This window comes from Anopheles coluzzii, chromosome 3 (genome assembly GCF_943734685.1).
Source record: "Anopheles coluzzii chromosome 3, AcolN3, whole genome shotgun sequence".
NCBI lineage: Eukaryota > Metazoa > Arthropoda > Insecta > Diptera > Culicidae > Anopheles > Anopheles coluzzii.
Window position 1 is genome coordinate 9,084,264 of NC_064671.1, and position 22,503 is coordinate 9,106,766.

Sequence of the window (22,503 nt, forward strand, 5' to 3'; positions counted from 1 at the left end):
TCCATTCTTAAAAACGCTCCCGTATCGTAGCTCTGGACATGCTAATTACATTTATGGTTTCAAAGCCACCACACAACGTAACACAACGCAACACACACGGATGAGTAGTGTGTTTGGTGGGTCGCTCTTCACCTAACCAAACAACTTCAAGCCGTCGCCATCGCGCATCGTCTCCATGGAACCGAAGCGCGCCAACTAACAATAGCCGGGAAATCGGAAAAAATGTTGCCAGAGTTTCCACGCAGAATCGATCGTTTTTTATGTAACTGCGGAGCCAGGAGCGTTTGGCTGTGGTCAACACCGTTTGGTTCTACCTCGAACGGTTGACTGATAGTGGGCTGGCGAAGGTTGTTCGCGTAGAGTCCCGCGGTATCCGCACGGAAGGTGTATTGCGCCGCCATATGGAGCAATGCACATGGTGGAGGTTGATTAATGATTCAATCGGCATCAAAGGTAAAACTTCTTTATGTACTTGCAAATCATCTTCATCTTATTATTCCTCCGATCCTTGCTTTTCTTTTTCATGTCTTATTTGTTGCTAATGTTTTCGCTAATATTCATTTTCTAAAATATTGTATATTTCATGATTACGTTAGGTTCCGGAATACAGCGATTAAATGATTTATCCCTTTATGTTATCTTCTTTCTTCATCACCCAATTGGTTCCCGATATGAAAAACGTGACTCGAAAAAAACGAGTTTCAAATCACATTCATTCTACCCAAACGACATTTTCAAACCATCAGCGCTAGCGCCATCTACATTTCAATAGCGATACCAGGATCTGAACAAATATTATTGAAACAACAGTAAATGGACATACATTGATGATGTGTTAATTGCTGGGTTTGAACAACTTTTTGTCAATTGTCAATTGGTTTAAAAACGATAATAGAAATAACATAAAAATATGTTCCTTCAATTCCGCCCAGCCCGCTGATAGCGTGTCAACTGACGCGGTACCGATTTGTTACTTGGGTACAGAGTGACCAGAAATACCGATTTATCTGTATTCCTACCAAGGTGTTATAAATGACAAGGTGAAGTTGTTCAGAGCAAAATGACATTTCTCGACTTGACCTTTCTCTTCCGGGGGCTCCGGTATGAAAATCGAGGAGGGCTGGTGCGGGGTAATGAAATTTGTATGCAGAGAATGACAGATGTCCCCCACAATGTCGCCCAGCAAAAGCGATAAAAATCAACCTTCTAAATACATTATCCTTGATTCCTACCGATTTTTGATATGCCTACCGATTCACAGATGAGCCCCCTAAAACTACCGAATTTTCATTTATCCTACCGAAAATCACAGATTTTTTCGTAATACAGGCGGTCCCCGAGATACACGGTACCTCTTATACGCGGATTCGGAGATACGCGGTTTTCTAAATTTGACAGTTCTTTGAGCAAATTGTACTGATTTGACACATCAATTGTAAATTGCCAAATAATTTCCGTTTCGATCGAATGTTAAAAACTATTTCAAAAGGTTATTATATTCAGTCAGAATCAAATCAAATAATTCATAAAGTGACTGAAACCGCCCCCTACTTGCAAAATTACACAAAAATTAGTGATATTTTAGCTGGAAATCACGAGATTCGACTTACGCGGAAATTCGAGATACGCGGTATTTTGCGGCCGTTTTCGGTCCTCATTAACCGTGTATCTCGGGGACCGCCTGTACTGACCAAAAAGTCATATTACCACTTCCCAAATCACTTAATGTATTAAACTCTATATGGAAATCACTAGCAACCAGAACCAGAACTTCAACAGAGACAACTAAGGCCCGTGTCTGCACTTCATGAAGTCGAACGCGCTGATAAAATTTTATATGCAATTTGACAGATAATGTAACCCGGCGCTCTAGCAGCAATAGAATACGACATCGAACATGAAAAATGTATTGGACTTCACATGTTCGATTTGTGGGTAATCACATCGAACATGTAAAATCCCATATATTTTTCATGTTCGATATCGCGTTCGAATGCTGCTAGAGCGTCCCAATCATTTGTTGGGTTAAATTCCCTAGTACAATTTTCCGATCGACACTTCAGAAAGGCCTCATGTGACCGCTGTTAACCAAATCTAAACTATCTCCTTTAAATAAATGAAAGATGTTATTTTCTCGTGCTGCTCTTCATGGGACAGATTAGCTTCCATCTCCGACAACCTCTCCCCCCCCCCCCGCTCAACACTTTAAAGCCTACCGAAAACTACCGAAATAATCTTTAACCACCGACAAACCGACGTGACACTGGCGTTACAAAAGTGTCCCACACAAAAGTAGGGGAAAGCGGGGCAAAATGGGCATGTGGGGCAAAATGGGCACCCTCTATTTAAGCATTATTTGACTACAAAGCTACTTTCCAATGCTCAAAATGTATTCATTAGAGTGTTTTATGAACACCATGTAAGTTTCATAACCCTAACACAACAAATAACCAAGAAAAGTGCAAAATAAGGTTTAGTAGCATATTGATGTAATTTTTGTCACTTCGAAAATAAGCTTAACCCAGTGTCACAGGGATGCGTTGAAGTTTTACATTATATATTATTAAAGATATGATATTTCTATACAATTTGTCTGAAGAAAGCAAGGCGATCGAATGCGTATTTTTACTAATATAACATAAAATACAAAAATGCTTCACGTGGGGCAAAATGGGCAGTTACGCTTGGGGCAAAATGGGCAGATACTTTTGACAAATGGCGTTTGGTGAGGCTATGGTGTTGTATTTGTCGCCTCAATAATGATAACAGACACAGCTTCAAAAGAATCGATTTTGTAGATTTAAACGTGTAAAAACTGTTTTAATTTTGATAACATATTTTTGGAAGAATTTTAAGGGCTTTCCTGACCAGCAAAACAAAAGATAGAACGAAAATACAATTCACGAAACGGTGCGCAAAAGCATAGACCATTACCTAAGCGCAGTTGTTGTGGCCCATTTTACCCCAGTGTTTTGACGTTTCACAGTTTGTTTACATATGCCCATTTTGCCCCAGGGCTATGTCCATTTTACCCCGCGTGTCAAAATAGCTTCTCGTAAAACATCAACTTTTATTTTACACTGTTTTCATGATTTTAAGTTGTTTTCATTCTATGTGGCAATTTTAATCCATAGATAAATAGTGGAGGCATACAATAATGCATGAATAATTGTGTTTTGTGGCATATTCAATGGAATATTCAGTTAACTGCTTAACATGCCCATTTTGCCCCGCTTTCCCCTACTTTCATTTACCAGTGAGGCGATCACTTCTGTCAAAGTAAGCTGTGTTCACTGCTGCTTCGATGTAAACAACTTTTCTAAATACAAATTGCGAAGGAAGTGTCAGGCAATATTTTGTGAGAATTATTGGACAAAACATCCAGGAAAATCATTTTATAAGTTTCCAAATCAATGCAAAAGATGTGAGCAGTACATAAAACAATACGCATTGGAATTTGCGAAGTAAAACAAAAAGGGGATTTAGCAGTTTCTTCTCTGTGTCAGTGTAGTAAGCGAATCATTATAGAGATGGCGCTAGTGTTTAACGTATTTTCATTTGAAATAAGGAGGCATCTTTTGAAGCTCATTTTGTTCGAAGTGTCACGTCGGTTTGTCGGTGCTTTAACTCCTACCGAAAACTACCGATAAAATTTTGATGCGCCTACCGAAAACCGCCAAAATAATCTGGCCACTCTGCTTGGGTACCCATTTCACCTTGACAGTGATGACAGCAGCAGAAAAAGCTATTTTTTGCATTTATTTTTTTGCTGAAAAAATCGAAGCGTTCGGACGAACCGGGAATTGCAATCTCGGGAAATATAATATATCCCCCCGCCCCACCCGTTCACATTTCGTGTCACATCCGTATCCGTTTCCCGCGGGGCGCATTTTAGCGAGCGACCCTCTGCATCGCGTGTGTATTTGTTTTACCCTACTGCGTGTGCCCGTTCCGCCCCCAGCAAAAAGGTTCCGCCGGGCTCGACGGACTCCGAAAGGAAAGGATACTGGAGACGAAGAAGAACGCATCTATCGCGTAGTAAAGCAGCGCGTAGTAAAAGTGTTTCGTTTAATAGAGTGTAGGAAGAAACCAAGAGAAAAAAAACAAAATCGGCACAAACGGACTATCTGCAGTGGAAGCAGTTTTTTAGCTCCCCCCGACTAACTGGAGAAGTGCTTTCCCTAGTTTCTTCTTCGTTTTTTGTTGTTTTCTTTTCGTTTCACCATCGCCGCCACACCTCTCGGTCACCCCGCGAAAGGCGACGAACCCTTCCGTGACCGTAGAGAAAGAGAGAGAGAGACAGAGCGCGCTTGGGGGTTAAAGAAAATCAATGTTTTAGAAACAATTCCTTCCACGCAGTGTATAGTAGTGTGCACAACTACGTACGTGAGATTGTGAGACAAGCGCCGTAATCATTCATTATCGCGTAGCGCCATCCTCATAAGCGAACCTCACTCGACGAAGGAAGACAACTCCAGACCTGCATTCAGTGAAGATTGTGTTACATTTTTTATGTGCTGACCCCCCATGATGTTATGCTAATTTTGGCCATCATCACCACAGTTGAGTTGTCTCGGTTGTTGCAACGCGTTTATTTGCGCCGATATTTAGCAGATCCTGCACACACAGAACAGCAGCAGCAGCAGCACCAGTCAGCTCCTTTATTGAACCATATATCATCGTCCTTGCTAGAGCGCCTTGAGTTCACCATGGAAACCACCGACCGAACCGTCTCTACCGTCGCGAGCGGCAGCAAGAAGTTGTAAGTTGTCCCTTTTTTGCTGCCGCAGTTTTCGATCCTAATGGCATCGTGCTCTATTTCTTTGCAGCGTATTCAATGCGGACGATAGTCAACATTCCTTCAAGACCACCGATAAGAACATCACAGTCGTGTGTACCGAGGGCAAACATGACCGTGGCAGTTCGAAGATCAAGCTGGTCAACGTGGTCAACTTCAAATGGGAACAGAAAAACTACCCGGGCCGGTTGATAGCCTGCCACAAGGATTGCTATCTGCTGGCTTACTCGATTCGAGGTACAGTACTGCTTCAGGTTTTTCCTTTTTTCTCCCCCGCCACTAACCAATCTGCGCCTCTTTTCACCTCCCAACAGTAACGAAGCAGTCGAAGAGCGAAGGTATGGTCCGGGTAGCTCATCTGGACCTGCCCGAACGGGGGCTGATCAAGGGCCTGTCGGACGAGATACTGGATCTGCAGTTCTCGCACAACAGCACCACCGAATGTCTGCTCGGCATCATCGAACGGACGACCCTGCACGTGCACCAGGTGCTGGTGAAGGGCGAGAAGGTGACCACCGCGCTGAAGGTGAAAATCGTCGACCCGCTCGAGGGGCACGTGCCGATCTGCGATCGCATCACGTGGTGCCCGTACCTGGGCGACGGTACCGACTTTAACGACGAGTTTGCGAAGCAACTGCTCGTGTGGACGCGCGGTTCCACCTTCCAGTGCTACAGTATTAGCGTGCTGACGAAATCGTACATCGATACGACCGACCTGAAAGCGTCCGACATCGAGGAGGGCGGGTTTAAGGCGAACGATGGCGAAGCCACCATCACCGGCAGCGTGTTTTCCGACGACGGTACCACGCTCGCGCTCAGCTCGAGCGACGGTCTCATCCGGTTCTACCAGGTGTACCAGCACGCGAACGATCGGTCCCCCCGGCGGCTGCACCTGTGGAAACCGCACGACGGCAAGCCGATCACGAGCTTCTTCTTCCTGGACAACTACACCGAAACGGTCAACAACAAGACGATCTGGAAGCACGCGATCACGTGCGCGGAAAACAACGCCGAGATTAAGGTGTGGTGCTGCGAGTCCTGGGAGTGTCTGCAGACGGTCCGGCTGACGTCGCCGGTCGAGGCGTCGCTCCACTTCAAGGCGGAAATCGACATATCCTCCACGTACCTGGTGCTGACCGAGCGCAGCACGCGCCAGATCTACGTGCTGCAGGTGCGCAAGGGACAGTCGGCGGGCTCGTCGGCGGAAAGCGAACCGAACAAGCCGACCCTCTCCAAGGGCGGCACACGCTCGATCGTGCAGCCGTACATTGTTTCGATTGCGGAGTACCCGCTGTCGGCATCGGTGCTTGGCTTTTCGATACTGTACGCGGCGGCCGGCAACTCGAAGTACGGCGACTACGACGACGACGAGGACGACGAGCAGGCGTCACCGAAGTGTGTCATGATTCGTATGTTCCTCGTGCAGCCGAACAACCTGCAGGACTGTACGCTCATGTACGAAGCCATTCCGGACAGTGAAAGTGAACCGCTGACGAAAGAGCTAACGGACGACCCGGTCCGGGATGATGCGGAGGCAACGGAAAGCACGGGCAACTCGTCGTCCGTTTCGTCTTCCGCTTCCAACGAAACCACGGACAACAATGTGTCGCATGGCCCTTCGGAGGAGGATGATCGTTTGCTGGACGAAACGGCAGCGAAGGGCAAGAAGGTAGATGGGAAGAACGGTGCGCAAGGCACGCTGAACAACGAATCGGACAATGTCGAAGAGGAGGAGGAGGAGGATGATAGCAATAACCCCATAGCGCTGAAAATGGCCGAAGCGGCTCAGAAGTTAAACGACGTGTTTGTATCCATCCGCACGGCAAACTCTTCGGCGGAGGGAACTAACGTTGGTGGTACGAGTGGACCTACGACGCCGGCCAGTAGCAGCAACAAAGTGAATCTTATGACACCGGACTCCTTCAGCACACCGGGCAGCGCTACCAGATCAGGTAAGATGACCATACATTTATCACATTTGTTTTTTGTATTGTTTTGTAGATGTTATTTAGAAATTAAACTGTTTGTATTATGTGTTGAGTACTTGTAGCTCAGTTATTCGTTCTTTTAGTTAGCTTTGCAAAGTAAAACGTATTATGGTTCAAATGTAACGTACCGTAGAGGGTTACGAGTTGAAGAGTTACCCTTGTGTGCGTTTAGTTTTCTTGCGGACATTTATGTTATTTATTGTTTGTACTTCCTGGAAGCTATTGTTGTAGTTATGTTTTGTATACATTAGCTTTGATTTGTATGAAAGGAAAAGACAAACACAATGTCCCTCTGCTCCTTTCATTAACGATCCCTTTCGGTCGAAAAAATGACACTTGGTAACGATGCCATGTTTTCCCCCTCCGTTTCGTTCCCCCTTCTCTGACGCTGCAGCAGGCAAGGAGAGCGTGAAAGACGTGCGCATTATCAACCTTTCGGAGCTGCCCTACCCCGAAATGGAAACGATCATGAATCAGTACGATCGGCGAACGGCCCCCACGGGAGGGCGAAGGCGGGGCCGGGGTGCACAACCGGTCAACACGACGGTTACGACCAACACCACCGCCACCACGACCGGTGTCAGGAAGGCCGCCAGCTCGTCCGTCACGAGCACGGCCAGCGCGAACGGTAGCGTGTCGTCTAGCGACAGTGGTGGCGCCTCAAGCGACGATGAGCAGGAAGAGGAAGAGGAGGAAGGCGGTGGCAACACCAGCGTTGCCTCGGTGGCCGGTTCCGAGCGGGTCATTACCGACATTACCGACGATCCGGACGATGAGGATGGGGATGAGGAAGACACGGACGCCGAGCCGAAGCCGGTGGTCAAGCAGGGCAAGAAGAAGGGACCTGTGAAGAGGGCCCAGTTTGCGCTGGCCAACGGCAGCACGGTGGTCGAGCAGGGCAAGAGCAGAAAGCAGCCGCAGGGCCACGGGACGGGCGCAGTAGGTCAACCGGATGGCGCCGTCATTAGCGTCTCGGGGACGTCACTGACGATGGAACATTTTACGAAAATACTTACACTTGACGAAGCAGAACCGCCGACGGTTCGAGGTAGTTAATTTAATGGATTATTTGTGTTTAAATTAAAACAGAAGGCGTATAAGCGTCTTCCTATTGTGCGTTTTGCGGACACTAGAAGTGATTAATGTATAAATTTCTGTTTTAGAAAAAATCAAAAGCGACGAAACCGTCAATCCGGACGTACTCAGCACCCTGTTTATGCTGGCCAAAGCCACTAAACAACATCAACAGCAGCAGCCGCCAGCGTCGGTTGCGGATATGGTGGCGTCTGCTGGCCAGCAGGTCACGCAGCCCACCACAATGCCGACGACGGACGCACTGGAAGCGTTCGTGAACATGGTGAAGAATCGCTCGGAAGCGGCCGACGATAGTGCGGCAGCCGGTAAGGCGAAGCATCGAAATTCCACCAACGGGCCAGGCAATAATATGGAGGAGGATAGCGTTACAGGTAGGGAGAATTTGTCAACGAGACAGTCCGGGGTAAGTTTCTAAAACGTCTTCTACGCTGTTCTTTTACAGATGCTCCAACGGTACCACCGATGCCATCGGCGGAGATGCTTGCTAGCGGCGGTTCGAGCCCAAGCCGGGAGGTGCAGCAAATCATGTCGACCAAGGGACCGGTCATCAGCATGGTCGAGGATCTGTTCCTGTACTCGTGCGTCGAGCGGAAGGACGATTACGACGAGGAGGAGGAGGAGGAAGACGACGAAGAGGAAGGTGTGGTGAACGTGGCCGACCGGTTCGATGAAGAGGACGGCGTGGTAGTTGTGGTACCAAACGGTACCAACGACAATGCGGACGAGGAGGTGGTGGACGAGAAAGATCCGGAGCCGGATGTGGCAGACGCTAGCGTGTTGTTGTCCGCAGAAAAGGCAACGGTGGCAGCGTCCGCCCTGAAGGAACCGACAGCAGACCCCACCACCGAGCGGGAGGAAGTTTCGGTGAAAAGAAAGTCCTCCGCCCTGCTCCGCGACAGTCCAGGTGAGGAAAGCGCGAAGGTGGAACCGAACGATGAGCCTTCCGTGTCCGGCTTTTGGCCGTCGTCCGTACCGACGGATGTGCCGGCGGTTGGAAAGGACGTTGTTACGACGGCACCACCGACCATCGTGCACGTGCCCGACTCTTCGAAGCAAATTGCCGAGCTGAGCAGCAAGCTGGACCGCATGATGGACCTCATGGTGGCACAGTCGCGCCAGATCGAGCAGCTGAACGTGCAGCTGGACGCGATGAAGAAGACCCGGGTGGAGGAGCAGCGCAAGAACAGTGCCACGATGAACCGGTTCAACCAGACGCTGCCGAAAACGATCGAAACGCAACTGTCCGGGCTGCTGGTGCAGCACTCGCTCAAGATGGAGCAGACGCTGGTGAGCTGCTTCAACAATCAGCAGGCCCGCATCGCCGAAACCCTAACGCACCTACCTCAGGCGATGATTGCGCAGCTGCAGGGCCGTCTGCTGCAGGCGATCGTGCAGGAGATGCAGCAGAAGCTGCTGCCCGCGATTAACGGCAAGCTGGACATGGTGCAGCGTGCCGTCGCCGCGGATCTGGCGGAAAAGCTGCGCACCAACGAAGGCGCCATCCGGGACTCGATTCAGCGCACGGTGCGAAGTGAGGTAAGCGTGAAGGGGGAATGTGCTTGTTGATGGAGCAAATTGTAAAAAAAAATCCATTTTTCTTTCAGCCTGTCATGAAGGCAATGTCCACGGCCATACAGACAGGCATGCGGACGGTGCTGTACGACGTGTACCACGCATCGCTGCGCGAGGTGATCCTGCCCAGCTACAGCAAACAATGTGAAGAACTGTTCCGACAGATGAGCAAAGCCTTCTCGTACGGCATACTGGAACGTAAGTCCCGTCACTCTCAATTTCGTTCGCTCTAGCAAGTGCTTGATGGTTTCATTTCCCCCTCGGTATCTTTCCAGTCATACAAAAGGTCGACAAACACCTGGAGGGCATAGGGAAGATGCAGGACCGTACCGGCGAGCTGGTGGAAAGCGTCCGGCAGCTGCCGAAGGAGCTCAGCACGACGGCCGACCAAACGACGATAGCGACCGTGCGGGCGCTGCGCGAAACGATCGAGAAGGATATGCGCGGGCTGCACGCGTCGCTGCTCCGGTCGGTGCGCGAACACATCCGGCAGGAGATCGAGAAGGGCTTCGAGGCACAGGCGTCCTCGCTGGAAGACTCCGTCCTGTCGGTGGTGCGCTCGCAGGCCCAAACGCCCGCCCCGAGCAACATGGACGTGCAGGACCAGATCAAGCAGTACCTGAACGGGGGCCAGATCAACAAAGCCTTCCACAAGGCGCTGCTGTCGAACGATCTGAGCCTGGTGGAGTTTCTGCTCGAGCGGGCCGACCACAAGCAGGTGTTCAATCCGTGCCCGCTCGAGCAAACCGTGCTGCTGTCGCTCATACAGCAAATTTCCGCCGACATGGCAAACCACAATGAACTGAAGCACAAGTGAGTGTGGATTGAAGGGTGGCAACGAATCGCCAAAAAGGATTGTTTATGTATGTTAACGTCTTATTTTGCTCCCCTTGCAGGTACTTGTCCGATGCAATCGTCAATCTAGACTTTCAGGATCCGATCACGAAGGAACACTCGCCGAAGGTGATCATGGAGCTGATCAGCAACTGTCAGAAGTTTATGACCGCGAACCCACAGAACCCGCTCTGCACCAGCCTGAAGATGCTGGTCATTGCCGCGCAGTACATTGGCTTCAAGAATACCTGATACCTGTTCAAGTAGCGGCAATCAGCGGTAACCAACGGTAGAATCAAGACTGACGGCACCTGAAAGAGCACATTCAAAGAGAGAGAGAGGGAGAGAGAAGATAGCGAGGAGAGGTCCCATCCCCCGTCGTAAGCCCCCCACAAAGCAATCAAATCAATTCAAATTTTACACCTTTCACACACACACACAATCCCTTCTTAGATGAAAAAAGACATGACCAACACACCCCATCCCAAGGGGAACTAATCGTGAACTCAGTCCCATTTTTAGGATTCATCCTGTCCGTGTTCTACTTTTAAGTACAATTTTGACACTTATTTAACTACCTTTTCGTTCGATCGTTTGCAAATTCTATTTGAAATCGTGCTTTGTTATACTTCCATTTGACACTTTTTGATCTTTTTTACCCTTACTGACTATAAAAGCGCGCTCATCTACACACACACTGCATCGCGCAGCACAATTGCATGCTGTCGAGCGTCATTCCATGTCGTCAGCCCCTTCTATGTTTCTCACCCCCCCCCCTCCCCCCCCACCCTCGTTGTCACACCACACCCACGTAAAAATCCCCACTCTAACACCGGAATAGGAAACGGATGTTCGTGTGTAGTAGCAGCACTACACACACACCACTTTGTCGCTGTGTCGTGTAAATGTCGAGACGATAGAAAGAAACAATCATCATCCATCCGCGGATTTACTTTAGTTTGTAATAAACGCAAATCAAATTGAAAACCTTCGATAATAAAACTGTGTCCATACTCCAACACCAGAAAACACACAAAAAAACAACGATGAGTCAATTAAATGAGCTTTAATTGCCGAATTTTATTTTACAGTTTTTGCTTACATTTATGACGCCCCAGCACCACCACCGTTGCCGGCTTTCAGATGCTCGATGACGTGTTTCGGCAGCTTGATGCGCTTTCTGCTCTTTTTCTTTACCACTCCACCCTCCCCCACGGTGGGTGGCTTGCTCTCCGACGGCGTCCCCTTTCCTTCCACCCCCTTTTTCATCTTTTTGGGCTTTTTACACGACAGCGGGTTGGGGTTTTTCACCTTTCGCTTCTTCTTGGGGCCACCGTTCGATTCGGGCGTAACGAGCCCTTCCTTCACTTTTAGCTTTTGTATCGTTTGCTGATCAAGTTCACGAATGCCTACCCGATTCTTCTGCCCTTCCGCAGCCGCCTGACGGTGAGCTTCCGACGGTTGCACCAGCGTGGGGACGGATGCATTGTGCAGGTAGAAAAGCGGTATACCCGGATGCTCGCGGACCCACTCCTGCAGCGCTCGGTCCTGCGTGGCAACGATGTAGTGGCACGATTTGGTCATGGATTTGATGCAGGACGAACCGTCGAGCGGTCGCTTCTCGTGGCCGCAGCGATGTACGAGGAATTTCTTCAACAGCTGACTGGTGCCGGTGAAGCCCGGTCCGAGATTGTCCGTCTCGGTGATGATGCATGCCGTGACGATGGGCTTTACCTCACACTGGAAGTACTTTTTTAGCTGCTCTTCTATTTGCAGGCGGATCTGGAAGAGTTTTAATAATGAGGTGAGTTAATAATTACAAAACGAAATAGCAAAAGCACGTTGTTTGAGGAACGGAAACGGGGATCCGGTACCTTGTACGCTGCATGGCAAAAGCTTCCATCGATCAGCACGAGCAGTGGTTCGCGAAATCCAAAGTTGTTGATGTAAAAACTCATATACTTACGAGTTTTCTTGTGTTTGGTGATTTTCATTGTGAATTAGGAGCGCTTTTCGGTGTGTTTTAGGCGATCTTTTCCCCGACGGCAGCGAAGACTGGGTGTTGCACGCGCCGAAAACACAACAAACGGATTATCCGTGTGCCGTGTGTCGTTTTGACGTTTCATCGACTTTTTAGGCGCAAGTGCTGCACAGTGGGAAGCCGTGCGGTGATTTCAAATTTGTAAGTATTTTTATACGTTACATTTTAATCTTTTAGTAAATAAAAACACAATTTTCAAGCTTCTCAACAAGAAACAGCACACACATCGGATGTCATTTTAAAATAATACTTTTCTCTTTATTTATTTACCGTGTTATACAACGGAAGCACAATACAAAAATGGAGAAAATCAAATAACAAATATACATTGTACACTTTTTGGTAATACGCCCTCTCTATCTTCCTCATTAGCTCACCCACCCTACCTTCGTAGTAAGAAAAAGGGTGAGGCTTAAAAATGGTAAGTGGAAATCTCGTATCTCTACACTATCACTTGTATTTCCCAGTGGAGCCCCTTCCCCCCAATTCTTGGTTTGATTTTGCTTGATCGTTTAACGCCTATTCTAAAGCTAGCTCTTTTCAACCCATCCGCAACGGAACTAGGTCTATCTATAACTGGAATACTTCTGCACCCTATTCACCCTCTAAATTCCACAGAAGCAATACAGCTTCAACCGATAGTCGTCGACACAGAAGCTCTGCTTGCCGTACAGATTCGTACGGCTGACCGTCCCGGTCAGGAAGCTATCGTTGTTCGAATCGATCCGTACCGTCGCCTCGAACTCACCGTCCCCCGGTTTCGTCACGAACCGCACGCTGATGTCGCTAAACTTGTGCTTGGCCGTGATGTTCTCCGGCGACATGCCCACGCTCGCATCGTCGATCGAGTTCAGATGCAGCACGCTGCACTGCGGGTACTCCAGCAGCAGATGATTCACCCGCTCGACGGCGAACCGTGCCGCCTGTATCACCTGATGATCGTTCTTCGGCAGCGGTTTATGATCGTGACAGGTACACCAGTGCGGAGCAATACCCGCATCCTCACAGGTCCGCGTGGTAGGTACAGGCAGAAACAAACTAATCCCCCGTGGGATAGGTTTCGCTTCCAGCAGCTCTTCCGTTCGCTCACGAATCGACCCAGTCCGCAATCCGGACATATCGAGAAACTCTTTCAACGTTTCATACAGATCAAAGTGTGTCGTGAGCCGCAATCGGTTCCTTCGCAGATTGTGGTAAGCGGCGGGATACTCGCGACGAAACCACGCCGGCAGTACGAAGATCAGAAACGGCTGCCGTTCCTCCATCATGCCCTGGTAGGTGTTGCGGAACGAGCCCCACCGTATGCCGTGATCGCTCATCAGAATTAGCACCGTGCGGTTCAGATAGTGCCGATGCTCTTCCTGCATAAACTCCAGCACCTGCCGATAGTCATCGTCGATCAGGGCTGGATTGTTGAAGAAATCGTGCGTCATGCCGACGCCCCACAGCAACGAAAACACCGGCTCCGACGCACCGAACGTTTTGACGATCTTTCGCGCATAGTCCAGCAGCACGCGGGTCGGATTCCGCCCGCCCAAGCACAGTTTCGCGTTCAGCTTCTTGTTGTAGCCGACGCTCGATTCCATCTGGCGGAAAAAGTTGTGCAGATAGTAGTCGGTCGGCTGGCGGCGAAAGCCCTTCTTGCCGTAGTTGAACGTGCCCATCGCCGAGCTGTCCTCGGCGTAGACCGTCCGGTAGCCGGCCTCGCCGAACTTGTTCCACACGAACTGACACAGGTCAAAGGTACTGCTGGCATTTGGAAGACATGCTGCACCGAGCTCCTCGATGTCCAGGCCGGTTAGGGCCGGCACCATGTTGGGAAATGTATTGTCACCCACTTTGTTGTAACCGAACATCTCAATGCCTGTCGGGTGGAAAAGAAAGCAGTAGTTTAGTAGCTAGATTAGATAGAGAAGGAAGCAGCACTTACCATTTAAGGTGTTTAGTAGATAGTCGGTCGTTTGATTCATCTGGCGGTGTAGATTCAGTCGCGAAACCGCATCAATCCCCAGTATCATCACATTCAGCCGCTGTTCACCTTCGGCCAACCCTTCCCTTCTGGCCGTTTTCAATCGCTCCTCAACCGCCCTCTTCCCCGGCGGCACAAACGCAAAGTAGTCCCAGTAGAACGGGTCCTTCAGCCCCACGTGATGACAATTCACCATCGCGAACTCTTCCTCCCGCGCATCGTACCGCTCCGGATAGTCGAAACAACTCTCGTTGCCCACCTGATGCTCCTCCTGGTCGGTCAACCGTTCGAACGACCGCACGCAACACTGTATCATGCTCGCATTCGTCACGTTGTAATGGCGCTCAATGTCCTCCATCGACAGCTGAAACCAGATCCACCGTTCGTCCGCCTCCAGCAGGGCCGGCACACACTCGATCGGTTCCGGCCGCTCGACAAACTTCTGTATCTGCGCGTTCGTTACCGGAAAGCTCGGCATCTTGCAGCCGACCGTGTTGACAAAGTACGAGCTGTTGTAGTTGAAGTGTTGCTCGTCGTCACGCGTTTCGAGCGCTTCGTTCCAGAGCGGAGCCTCCAGTGCGTCGTAGTCCCACCAGAAGGGGCGCTCGATCGCGTACAGCAGACAGGCGAAAACGGTCCCCATCATGAGCAGCACCTTGAAGCGGGTTTTCTTTTTGCGTATCGGGCCCATCCTGCGGTCGGTGGGCAGGAGGGGTTTGTAGTGATGCACGCTGTGGGTCGATCGGTAGCGGTGTGCAAAGCTGAAATGAGACGAAGTGGTTGAGATGACCATGGGAAAGGCTTGGCAGTGCAATTAAAGTACATGAAGGGAAATCGAATGATCTTTACCATGCGGTAGATAATGGAGAAGATGGCCGAATACAGACATATAATAATACCACGTACCATCTCTTCATACAGTTCAAAACCGCACATGATAGTATAGCCAGGATAAAATTATATGAGCGTAATGAGCTTTTTTTGATTTCCGCTTACTGGAATCTGTCAATTAGATTATACTTCCAATTAGATTCCATGTCCTATTAGGGTGTACAATAACGGTGCTATAGGAATCACTTCGCGTCACATAAGATCCAATATAGTAACAGTTTTATCATCAGCGCACCAAAATGATCACTTCCCGCAATGAGGCGAATGAGGCCAATCGGTTCAAAGTCTCTATAAAAAGAGCCTTTTACTACTTCTCAACAGGGAACAGGCGATCCCGTGGTACAGTCGTCAACTCGAACGACTCAATAACATGCCCGTCATGGGTTCATGGGTTCAAGCCTAGAATGAACCCGTCCCCCCGTAGCAAGGATTGACTTATAGCCTACTGCGTGGTAATTAATTAAGTCGCGGAAAGCCTATATAAGCCGGCATGTCCGCGTAGGACGTTACGCCAAATAGAAGAAGGAGAAGAAGACTACTAGGTTTGCCTGTCTCCAATTCCAACTTAGGAAATCATCTTCTACCTATCAACCCAGGCCCTAACATACGCTGATAATATAGACCTCATAGTAGGACTGCGAATCTCCTATGCAGTCTAAAGCCTACCAAGGGATCGAGCAGGTGGCATACAATCTCGGATTGCAGATAAACGAGACTAAGACCAATCTGATAATGGCACCAGTAGCGGTTCTACTAACAAGAACGCACTTTTGAAGTCGATTCCAAGTAAACAACCTTGTGCAAGAAATATGTGTCGAAGAGAACTCCTTCTAGTAGGAGTTCTAACCATTCCTCCATCAGATGACTCGGTGTTCTATTAGACAGATGCACTGGCTTCAACAATACCGGACCGGTTCTATTCTCAACGACTTGAACATGCGGGGTTTACGTGGTACCAAGAAGTCTATGAAGATTTGTATAAGACAGACAAGCATGACCTTGTATGCTATTATGCCACAATGTATGGGGACAATCTTCTGCAACCCATCTCATCTGGTCATACATGTCCTGCCCTTACATTTACCACACTTTGAAAGTAAGTTTGTAAGTATTTTCCTCTTATCTTTTCCCAACATGAAATTGATTGTTATTTTCGGTCACCGAACCCTTGACGATGGCCGGACGACAAAGCACTTAATCATGGCAACTATAGTGGGAAGAATCACGTAAAACACTACCCCGCTTTCTCGGTCTGGCTCCACCGGCTCCTCTCGGCAAACTATTGTTCAACTATGTCCCAGCCCCGTGTGCCCAGCCAATAAATCAGTAAACTTTCCTCCCCGTTTGGACCGGGTCCAAGTCATGTTCCAATTTTCATGTTTTTCGTGTCTGTCGGGGGGCTTTTGGCCTGGTTCTTACTGGCTGATGTGCTAAGAAAACCCCTTTTCTTTGCCCTGCTGCTTCGTACATACCGATATGGAACCGTATTCGGATAAGGTAAGCTAAATTGTGCCAAAAAAACGGATCCCTCCCAATCTGTCTGTTCCAACACACACAGTTTCCCGAAGGCCTGGGCAGGGTGACCGAATCCTAACAACCCTGCAACAAAGCCATAAACCTAGATTTATTGCCCAATCGCAGTGGGGACACACAGATCCGTCGGAGTGTCCCTTTACCCAGAGATCTAGACATAGCACCATTCGTTTATACGTTAATTAATAAAAGGCAATTATGTGAATTCAATTTCACATTTCCCACTGCAATCCCGGGCTCATCCCCCGGTGCTCGTAGTGTGTCTTCAGGTGTGAAATCTTCCGTTCCAGCGCCTGCTGCATCACTCCCTCTTCAAGGTAATTGGAAGCATGCTTCCAACACCACGTGCTTCGCCACATCCATCACCACGTTTCGTCTGAGTAGGCGCGAACATGGCATGTTGTTGGTATGGTGTTGGCACAGCTGCCGCAAAGCTCATCGGTTTTGCTCGATTGAATAAACGACCACGGGGTTTCTTGATAGCTCACGGGCCAATCAAGCTCTGGCTCCGATTGGCTTCCATTTGGCACATTGTAATTGGAACGAGATAGGGTGTTTGTTGACGATTTGTTCCGGCTTTGGCACCGATATGCCTTGACAATTGCAATTTAAACTACCCTTTCCCAAGGTACCACCATGGGCATTACATAAAGCGATTAATAACGACTGCTGCTTGTGCTGCTTGTGACGTTAAACGAAGGCACAAAGCGAAGCGTCCTCAATTAATCAGCGAACAGAGGAAGCTTTATCGCAGCAGATCAAAGGCAGGGATGGAAAATGATGAGATGGAAAAGGATTAGCAGATTGCGACGTACGGCGCTACCTTGGGGCTTAGTGCTTTCAATGGGCGCTGCTACTTCATTAGGCAGTCATTAATTGAATGGGCGAAAATTGATTGATATGGATTTTGGATTGGTGCCTGGGAATATCTTCATTTTGATTGAATTGGAAGTGAGAAAGTGAAGGAAGTAGGTGAATGATTTTTCATTAAATTTCTATCACAAAATTATCATTATTAGCATTTCTAATGTGCTGCAGCTATGCAGAATCTCGAAATGATTCTTTTTTCCTTAATATATTTAAAATAAACGCGCAATAAAAAAAACTCATCTCCCAAACCGAGAAGAAAGTTTCATCAATCCGTTTTCCTCCGCCTTTACGATTCATTACCGGGAAGCGCAGATGTTTGCACTTTGGCTCTACTCTACTCGCTGGCAGAGCTTATCTGCTTACCTTGTTTTCTCAGCCATCCCGACGCGAACGGAGGTTGTTGACGCCTGGCCGACGAGGGTACGTACGCGTGTGTGTGCGAAAGGCTCGTAGTTTTGCTCCTGAACGAACTTCTGGGCGCCTCCACCCGAAGGGCACACGATCAGAGCTCTTCCGGTGGAGCAACTCTGGAGCTGGAGTGTTTTTCTCTATTTTCTTTTGAGTAACTTTCTTTTCTTTTTTGTTTGCTTCTAAACTAACGACATCCGACACTATTTGCCTTGGTCGCTCACGAAGGATGCATCACGGCTTATTGGCATTCCCAGATTCTCCGTAGCCCCGTAGGGCTCAAACACAGCGTCGTTAGGGAAACTCCTTTTTTTATCCGGTTCTGGTTCCTGCCCCCGAAGCAAATCCTTTCGGATTGAATTTTAATTCAATTCTAGCGCCGGAAAAGGGGTCACGAGGCACATCTCACTGACTGATGGCGACGACGGCAGTAGCAGAAGTAGTAGTAGTAGCATCCGGTGGGATTGTATTTCCAGCTACGAGTGCGTGTATCCGATGGGTTCGGATCACTATGCCCGTTTTCTCGTTTTTCACCTCACACCGATGTTACAGGAGCAGCAGGACGACTTGTTCTTTTCATGCGATAGCATTGTGTCACTTCCTCCCGGGTACCAGTGTTCCAATTAGTGCTCTCGTGTCGCAAACATTGTGTATCTTTTATTGATGTTTGTTATGGCTCATATTTTCCACCAATTGCTTCACGCGTTTTCTCCACAGGCGGAGTGTCATTATCCTTGAGCCTGGCGAGAGTGTGTCCCAGTGGCCAGTGCAATGAAGCAGGAATGGATACGCTTCATTAGCGCTTCCTGCACATTGTACGGCCACGCCATGACGTCCCTTCGGCACCCCGCGGGGCGGGTGTTGGTCCACGCGCAAGGACTTTACACAAAACGCACATTGAATAGATGAAGCAATCTTTTACACACAATAAAATCCCTTTTCTTTTTGTCTATTTGTAATGGATAAACACACACAAATACATACACCAACACAGAGAGAAAAGGGACGCACTCACACGTTTCCAAGGGCTACTAGGAGCTGTACCATCCGTACCCGGCAGCGCTGACGGTACTTTAGTGACTGAAGCTGAGCTTGCCCCGATATGAGTGATTTGCAGAGAGATTCAGGAGATTTTTATCATATCCCAGCACCGACCCCACCGCTCCCTTCCTGCTTATATATCCCTTCCCATAAACGTGATCACCATGCGCCTCCACCGTACGGAGTCGCCCTTCAAAATCTCCGTCGTGTAACGAAAGCAACAAAAAAAAATAAGAAAAAGCGAGAGTGAACACACAAATGCTGGAATTTATGTGCCGATGGTGCTCTCTCGAGCTTCACACCCCCTCCGAGACGGCAAACCGGAACCCTGGTGGAGTTTGCGCTGCGAGAGCTTAGGAGACTTCGCCAAGCAGAAGATCGAAGCATCCACAGCATCCGTGACTGGTGCCATGGGAGAATCCATGCGAAAACGGAGAACGCGTATCGTCATGGTAACATTCCAATGGAAGAGATGGTGAATTCTCTCACATTCTCTCTCTCTCTCTTTTGTTGGAGAGGAAGTCGTGGCTCACGACCAACACGACACCAACGACACGGTATTCGTGAACCGGAACTATTGAACATTTCATGGAGGAAAGGGGATGGTATGACACACTTGGAGGAGGAGATGACACCCCCGCCCCTTGAAGAAGAGGATGGTTTAGAGCTGGAGAAAGAAACGGGGTGTTTTGTTTTGAAAACAAACACATACATGTACACGCGCGGTGCACGAGCGGCTTCAAAAGCGCCCTTTTATGTGCAATCCAGCGAAAACGGTCCAACCGTCCGTCCACCCCAATATCCTGGACGACCTTGGGACTGTGTGTAGGACGATTAGGAATGGAAAGAAGCACTAGAGCATTAGGCGATGTTGCAATCGTCACATTATTTCCGGCCAATTCATTTCTCGGGCGTATTGTGCGGAAAATGTATGCAGCAAGCGGTCCGTAATTCCGGCAGTATGGCAGAGCCACCATGCTGCCAGGGCCAGAGCCGGTGCCCGTAATTGGTTTCCTGTTCAAGGGGAACCGTTTTCTGCGTTTGAAATCGTTTGAAAGCCGGATTGGAGCACAGGAAGAAGGATCCAAAATTTCATATCAAAAAGACTTTCTGTTAAACATAAAACTTTTGTAATGGTTCTGAATTTGAGGAATAGATTAAGAATATTAATTAAAGGGTATTAATAGTAAAACAGCTGTAATTTAAAAAATCCATGAATGAAATAAACCGATTATCAAAAGCAAATTCTTATCCATTGTATCACTATTTTCTTCATTTCTCATGCATCAGGACTCTACATTGAAAGATATTAGACTGTTCGTTTGGAGGTTTTTTCAAATACATAATTTTTTTGGTCGATATTGTTTTATTGACACAACTCATATGTACAAATTCGTCTTACAAGAACACAGGATGGAGAGCAAAATAGTTCGTTCGTTCATTGTTGCATTGGGTGGAAGAAGAAGAAAAAGGGAATAAATGGAAACCAGTGAGAAAACAAAATAAATATACCATCTAGCAGAGAGGTGAGACACAAAAACGGTCCAGCAATCTCCGAAAGAGTCACAGAGAGGAGGGGGAGGAAAGGACGGGGAGAATGAAAAAAGGGGAGAGGTTGAAAATTCTAATTGTTCACTTCACTGAACATCGGAGAGTAGCATAATGCACAGTCGCGGGGCTTACGACTGCTTCAAAAGCAAACGTAATGCAGAGATACGCCCTTGTGATCATCACGCCCCCCCCGTGAGGGCGTTTTGTTCTAATTGTAGCAAACACTAAATTTGTTATCAGCCTATTTTCGTGTTGATTGGGTTGGTTGGGAGGGTGAGTTTACAGAATAAAACCCCCCTCCGCCACAACCGTTTCCTAATTGCGAACACATCAATTGTTCCGATCGGGGTTTGACGTGTTTCCTTTCTTATGAGTATCTTAGCCCGTTGTATACCCGGTTGTTGGAGGGTTGGTTCAGGAGGTTCTTGATGTCTGCAAAAAAAGGAGAAAGAAATTGTTAATAAACCTTCAAACTCCCAAATTACTCAACCGAAACCCCGCTGAAAGTGAAATTTACCTTCTTTCTCCGTATCGGTTAGCTGCGACTTGGGGAACTCCACGTCGAACGTAATGTACAGCGTGCCGTGCAGGTTGTTGTTCTCGTAGTTCGGCATACCCTCTCCGTTCTTGCGTATTCTAGCGCCCGGCCACGTCACCTTCTCCCTCGTCACCGTCACCTTGTGTCCGTCCAGGTGCACAATGTCGAGCGTAAAGCCAACGAGCGCATCCTGCAAGCTGATCGTAATGTTCGTGTACAGATCATCGCCCCTCCGTTCGAACCGGGTGTGCGGGACGGTCTTTATCTTCAGTATCAAATCGCCCGGCTCCCCATCCATGTGGGGTTCACCTTCGCCCGAGAATCGCGTTTCCTGCCCATTCTCCATGCCCGGCTCGATCTCGATCTCGATCGTGCGCTCCTCGTTCACGAGCTTCACGTTCGGGCACTCGTCGCACACCGTCTGCTGCATCATCTGGAACCGGCCCGGGCCCAGATTGCGCGTCACCATCTCCTGCCGGCAGTTGCACTTGCGCGTGCCGGACGCCGGCTTCATCACCGGCTTGTTGCGCGTTATCTCCACAAAGTTCCCGCTGTACAGCTCCTCGAGCGTGACGTGCAGGTCCATCACGATGTTGGCGCCGCGTGGCGTTTCCCGCTGCTCCTGCCCGCCGAACCCGAACCCAAAGTCGCCGAAAAACTGCGCGAACGGATCGGTATTGTCCATCATGCCCTCCTTCTTCACGCACTCCTCGCCGCACCGATCGTACAGCTTGCGCTTGTCATCGTCGGACAGGACCTCGTACGCGGCACCGAGATCTTGGAACTTTTGCGACGCATCCGGATCGTCTTTGTTTTTGTCGGGATGGAGCTCCTTCGCTAGCTTTCTGCAATGACACGGAAAAACGGAACACGTCAGCAAAACCCGGAGATAACGGGAAATGGACACTCGCAGCAGGAAGTCGGCACACTCACCTGTACGCTTTTTTCACATCGTTCTTGCTGGCCGTTTTCCGCAGGCCCAGTATTTTGTAAAAGTCCCGTCCGGCAAGTGCATCGTCAGCAACGAGCAGCAGAACGGCGGCGCCGACGAGCAGTGTGAAGCAAAAATCGAACGTCCTCATATTTGCGCTCTGTCTCTCACTCTTTCTACCCCTGTCTGCCTTTAGTTGAAGCGCCTCGATACAGGACACGCGCCGCAGCTGATTTTGCACAAATAAATGCACTTTTGCTTCACAAATTCATTTAGAAACAGTGATTACAGCTTTGCCCACTTCTATCACAGTGAATCAGTGCGGCGTGGTGTACCTATTTTTTCCCTTTTTGTTTAGCATTTAGCTGGTGCTTTCTGATTGGTCGAGCGGCTGTCAAACGTCGGACGTCGCGAAACGTCAACGTTCAGGGTGGGCAGACGGT

At 48.8% G+C, this 22,503-nt stretch overlaps 4 protein-coding genes across 6 annotated transcripts; 1 reads left to right on the forward strand and 3 right to left on the reverse strand.

Annotated features, from left to right (window-relative positions):
• Window positions 1-3,738: 3,738 nt before the first annotated feature.
• Window positions 3,739-11,370, forward strand: LOC120955637 (enhancer of mRNA-decapping protein 4 homolog). Of its 3 annotated transcripts, none has more exons than XM_040376683.2 (9): window positions 3,739-4,762; window positions 4,830-5,035; window positions 5,113-6,750; window positions 7,181-7,834; window positions 7,950-8,252; window positions 8,324-9,417; window positions 9,486-9,651; window positions 9,729-10,266; window positions 10,350-11,370. In XM_040376683.2, exons 1-9 carry the CDS (start codon window positions 4,536-4,538, stop codon window positions 10,537-10,539), a joined length of 5,016 nt encoding a protein of 1,671 aa, XP_040232617.2. In that variant the 5' UTR covers window positions 3,739-4,535; the 3' UTR covers window positions 10,540-11,370. The 3 variants fall into 3 exon arrangements, with proteins under 3 accessions (XP_040232617.2, XP_040232618.2, XP_040232619.2); XM_040376684.2 differs by having other exon boundaries at window positions 7,184-7,834; XM_040376685.2 differs by lacking the exon at window positions 7,181-7,834 and having other exon boundaries at window positions 3,740-4,762.
• LOC120955639 (rRNA-processing protein UTP23 homolog) lies at window positions 11,339-12,374 on the reverse strand. The gene is made up of 2 exons (XM_040376686.2): window positions 12,162-12,374; window positions 11,339-12,069 (listed from the first exon to the last, which is right to left on the reverse strand). Exons 1-2 carry the CDS (start codon window positions 12,279-12,281, stop codon window positions 11,392-11,394), a joined length of 798 nt encoding a protein of 265 aa, XP_040232620.2. The 5' UTR covers window positions 12,282-12,374; the 3' UTR covers window positions 11,339-11,391.
• Window positions 12,375-12,561: 187 nt separating this feature from the next.
• LOC120959108 (uncharacterized) lies at window positions 12,562-19,484 on the reverse strand. The gene is made up of 3 exons (XM_040382277.2): window positions 17,955-19,484; window positions 14,259-15,058; window positions 12,562-14,192 (listed from the first exon to the last, which is right to left on the reverse strand). The coding sequence occupies exons 1-3, from the start codon at window positions 17,969-17,971 to the stop codon at window positions 12,934-12,936; spliced, it is 2,076 nt and encodes a 691-aa protein (XP_040238211.2). The 5' UTR covers window positions 17,972-19,484; the 3' UTR covers window positions 12,562-12,933.
• Window positions 19,485-20,361: 877 nt separating this feature from the next.
• On the reverse strand, window positions 20,362-22,424 carry LOC120957969 (dnaJ homolog shv). Its single transcript, XM_040380462.2, has 3 exons — window positions 22,063-22,424; window positions 21,109-21,974; window positions 20,362-21,023 (listed from the first exon to the last, which is right to left on the reverse strand). Exons 1-3 carry the CDS (start codon window positions 22,209-22,211, stop codon window positions 20,959-20,961), a joined length of 1,080 nt encoding a protein of 359 aa, XP_040236396.1. The 5' UTR covers window positions 22,212-22,424; the 3' UTR covers window positions 20,362-20,958.
• Between the last annotated feature and the right edge of the window lie 79 nt (window positions 22,425-22,503).

Coding starts and splice junctions, on each gene's coding strand:
- LOC120955637 (XM_040376683.2), top strand. CDS start 4,536: ATGCTAATTTTGGCCATCATCACCACAGTTGAGTTGTCTCGGTTGTTG. Junction 7,835..7,949: donor AGAACCGCCGACGGTTCGAG/GTAGTTAATTTA, acceptor TTTCTGTTTTAG/AAAAAATCAAAAGCGACGAA. Junction 8,253..8,323: donor GGAGGAGGATAGCGTTACAG/GTAGGGAGAATT, acceptor GTTCTTTTACAG/ATGCTCCAACGGTACCACCG.
- LOC120955639 (XM_040376686.2), bottom strand. CDS start 12,281: ATGAAAATCACCAAACACAAGAAAACTCGTAAGTATATGAGTTTTTAC. Junction 12,070..12,161: donor TTTGCCATGCAGCGTACAAG/GTACCGGATCCC, acceptor AAACTCTTCCAG/ATCCGCCTGCAAATAGAAGA.
- LOC120959108 (XM_040382277.2), bottom strand. Junction 14,193..14,258: donor TCTACTAAACACCTTAAATG/GTAAGTGCTGCT, acceptor TCCACCCGACAG/GCATTGAGATGTTCGGTTAC.
- LOC120957969 (XM_040380462.2), bottom strand. CDS start 22,211: ATGAGGACGTTCGATTTTTGCTTCACACTGCTCGTCGGCGCCGCCGTT. Junction 21,975..22,062: donor GATGTGAAAAAAGCGTACAG/GTGAGTGTGCCG, acceptor GTGTCATTGCAG/AAAGCTAGCGAAGGAGCTCC. Junction 21,024..21,108: donor AACCGATACGGAGAAAGAAG/GTAAATTTCACT, acceptor CTTTTTTTGCAG/ACATCAAGAACCTCCTGAAC.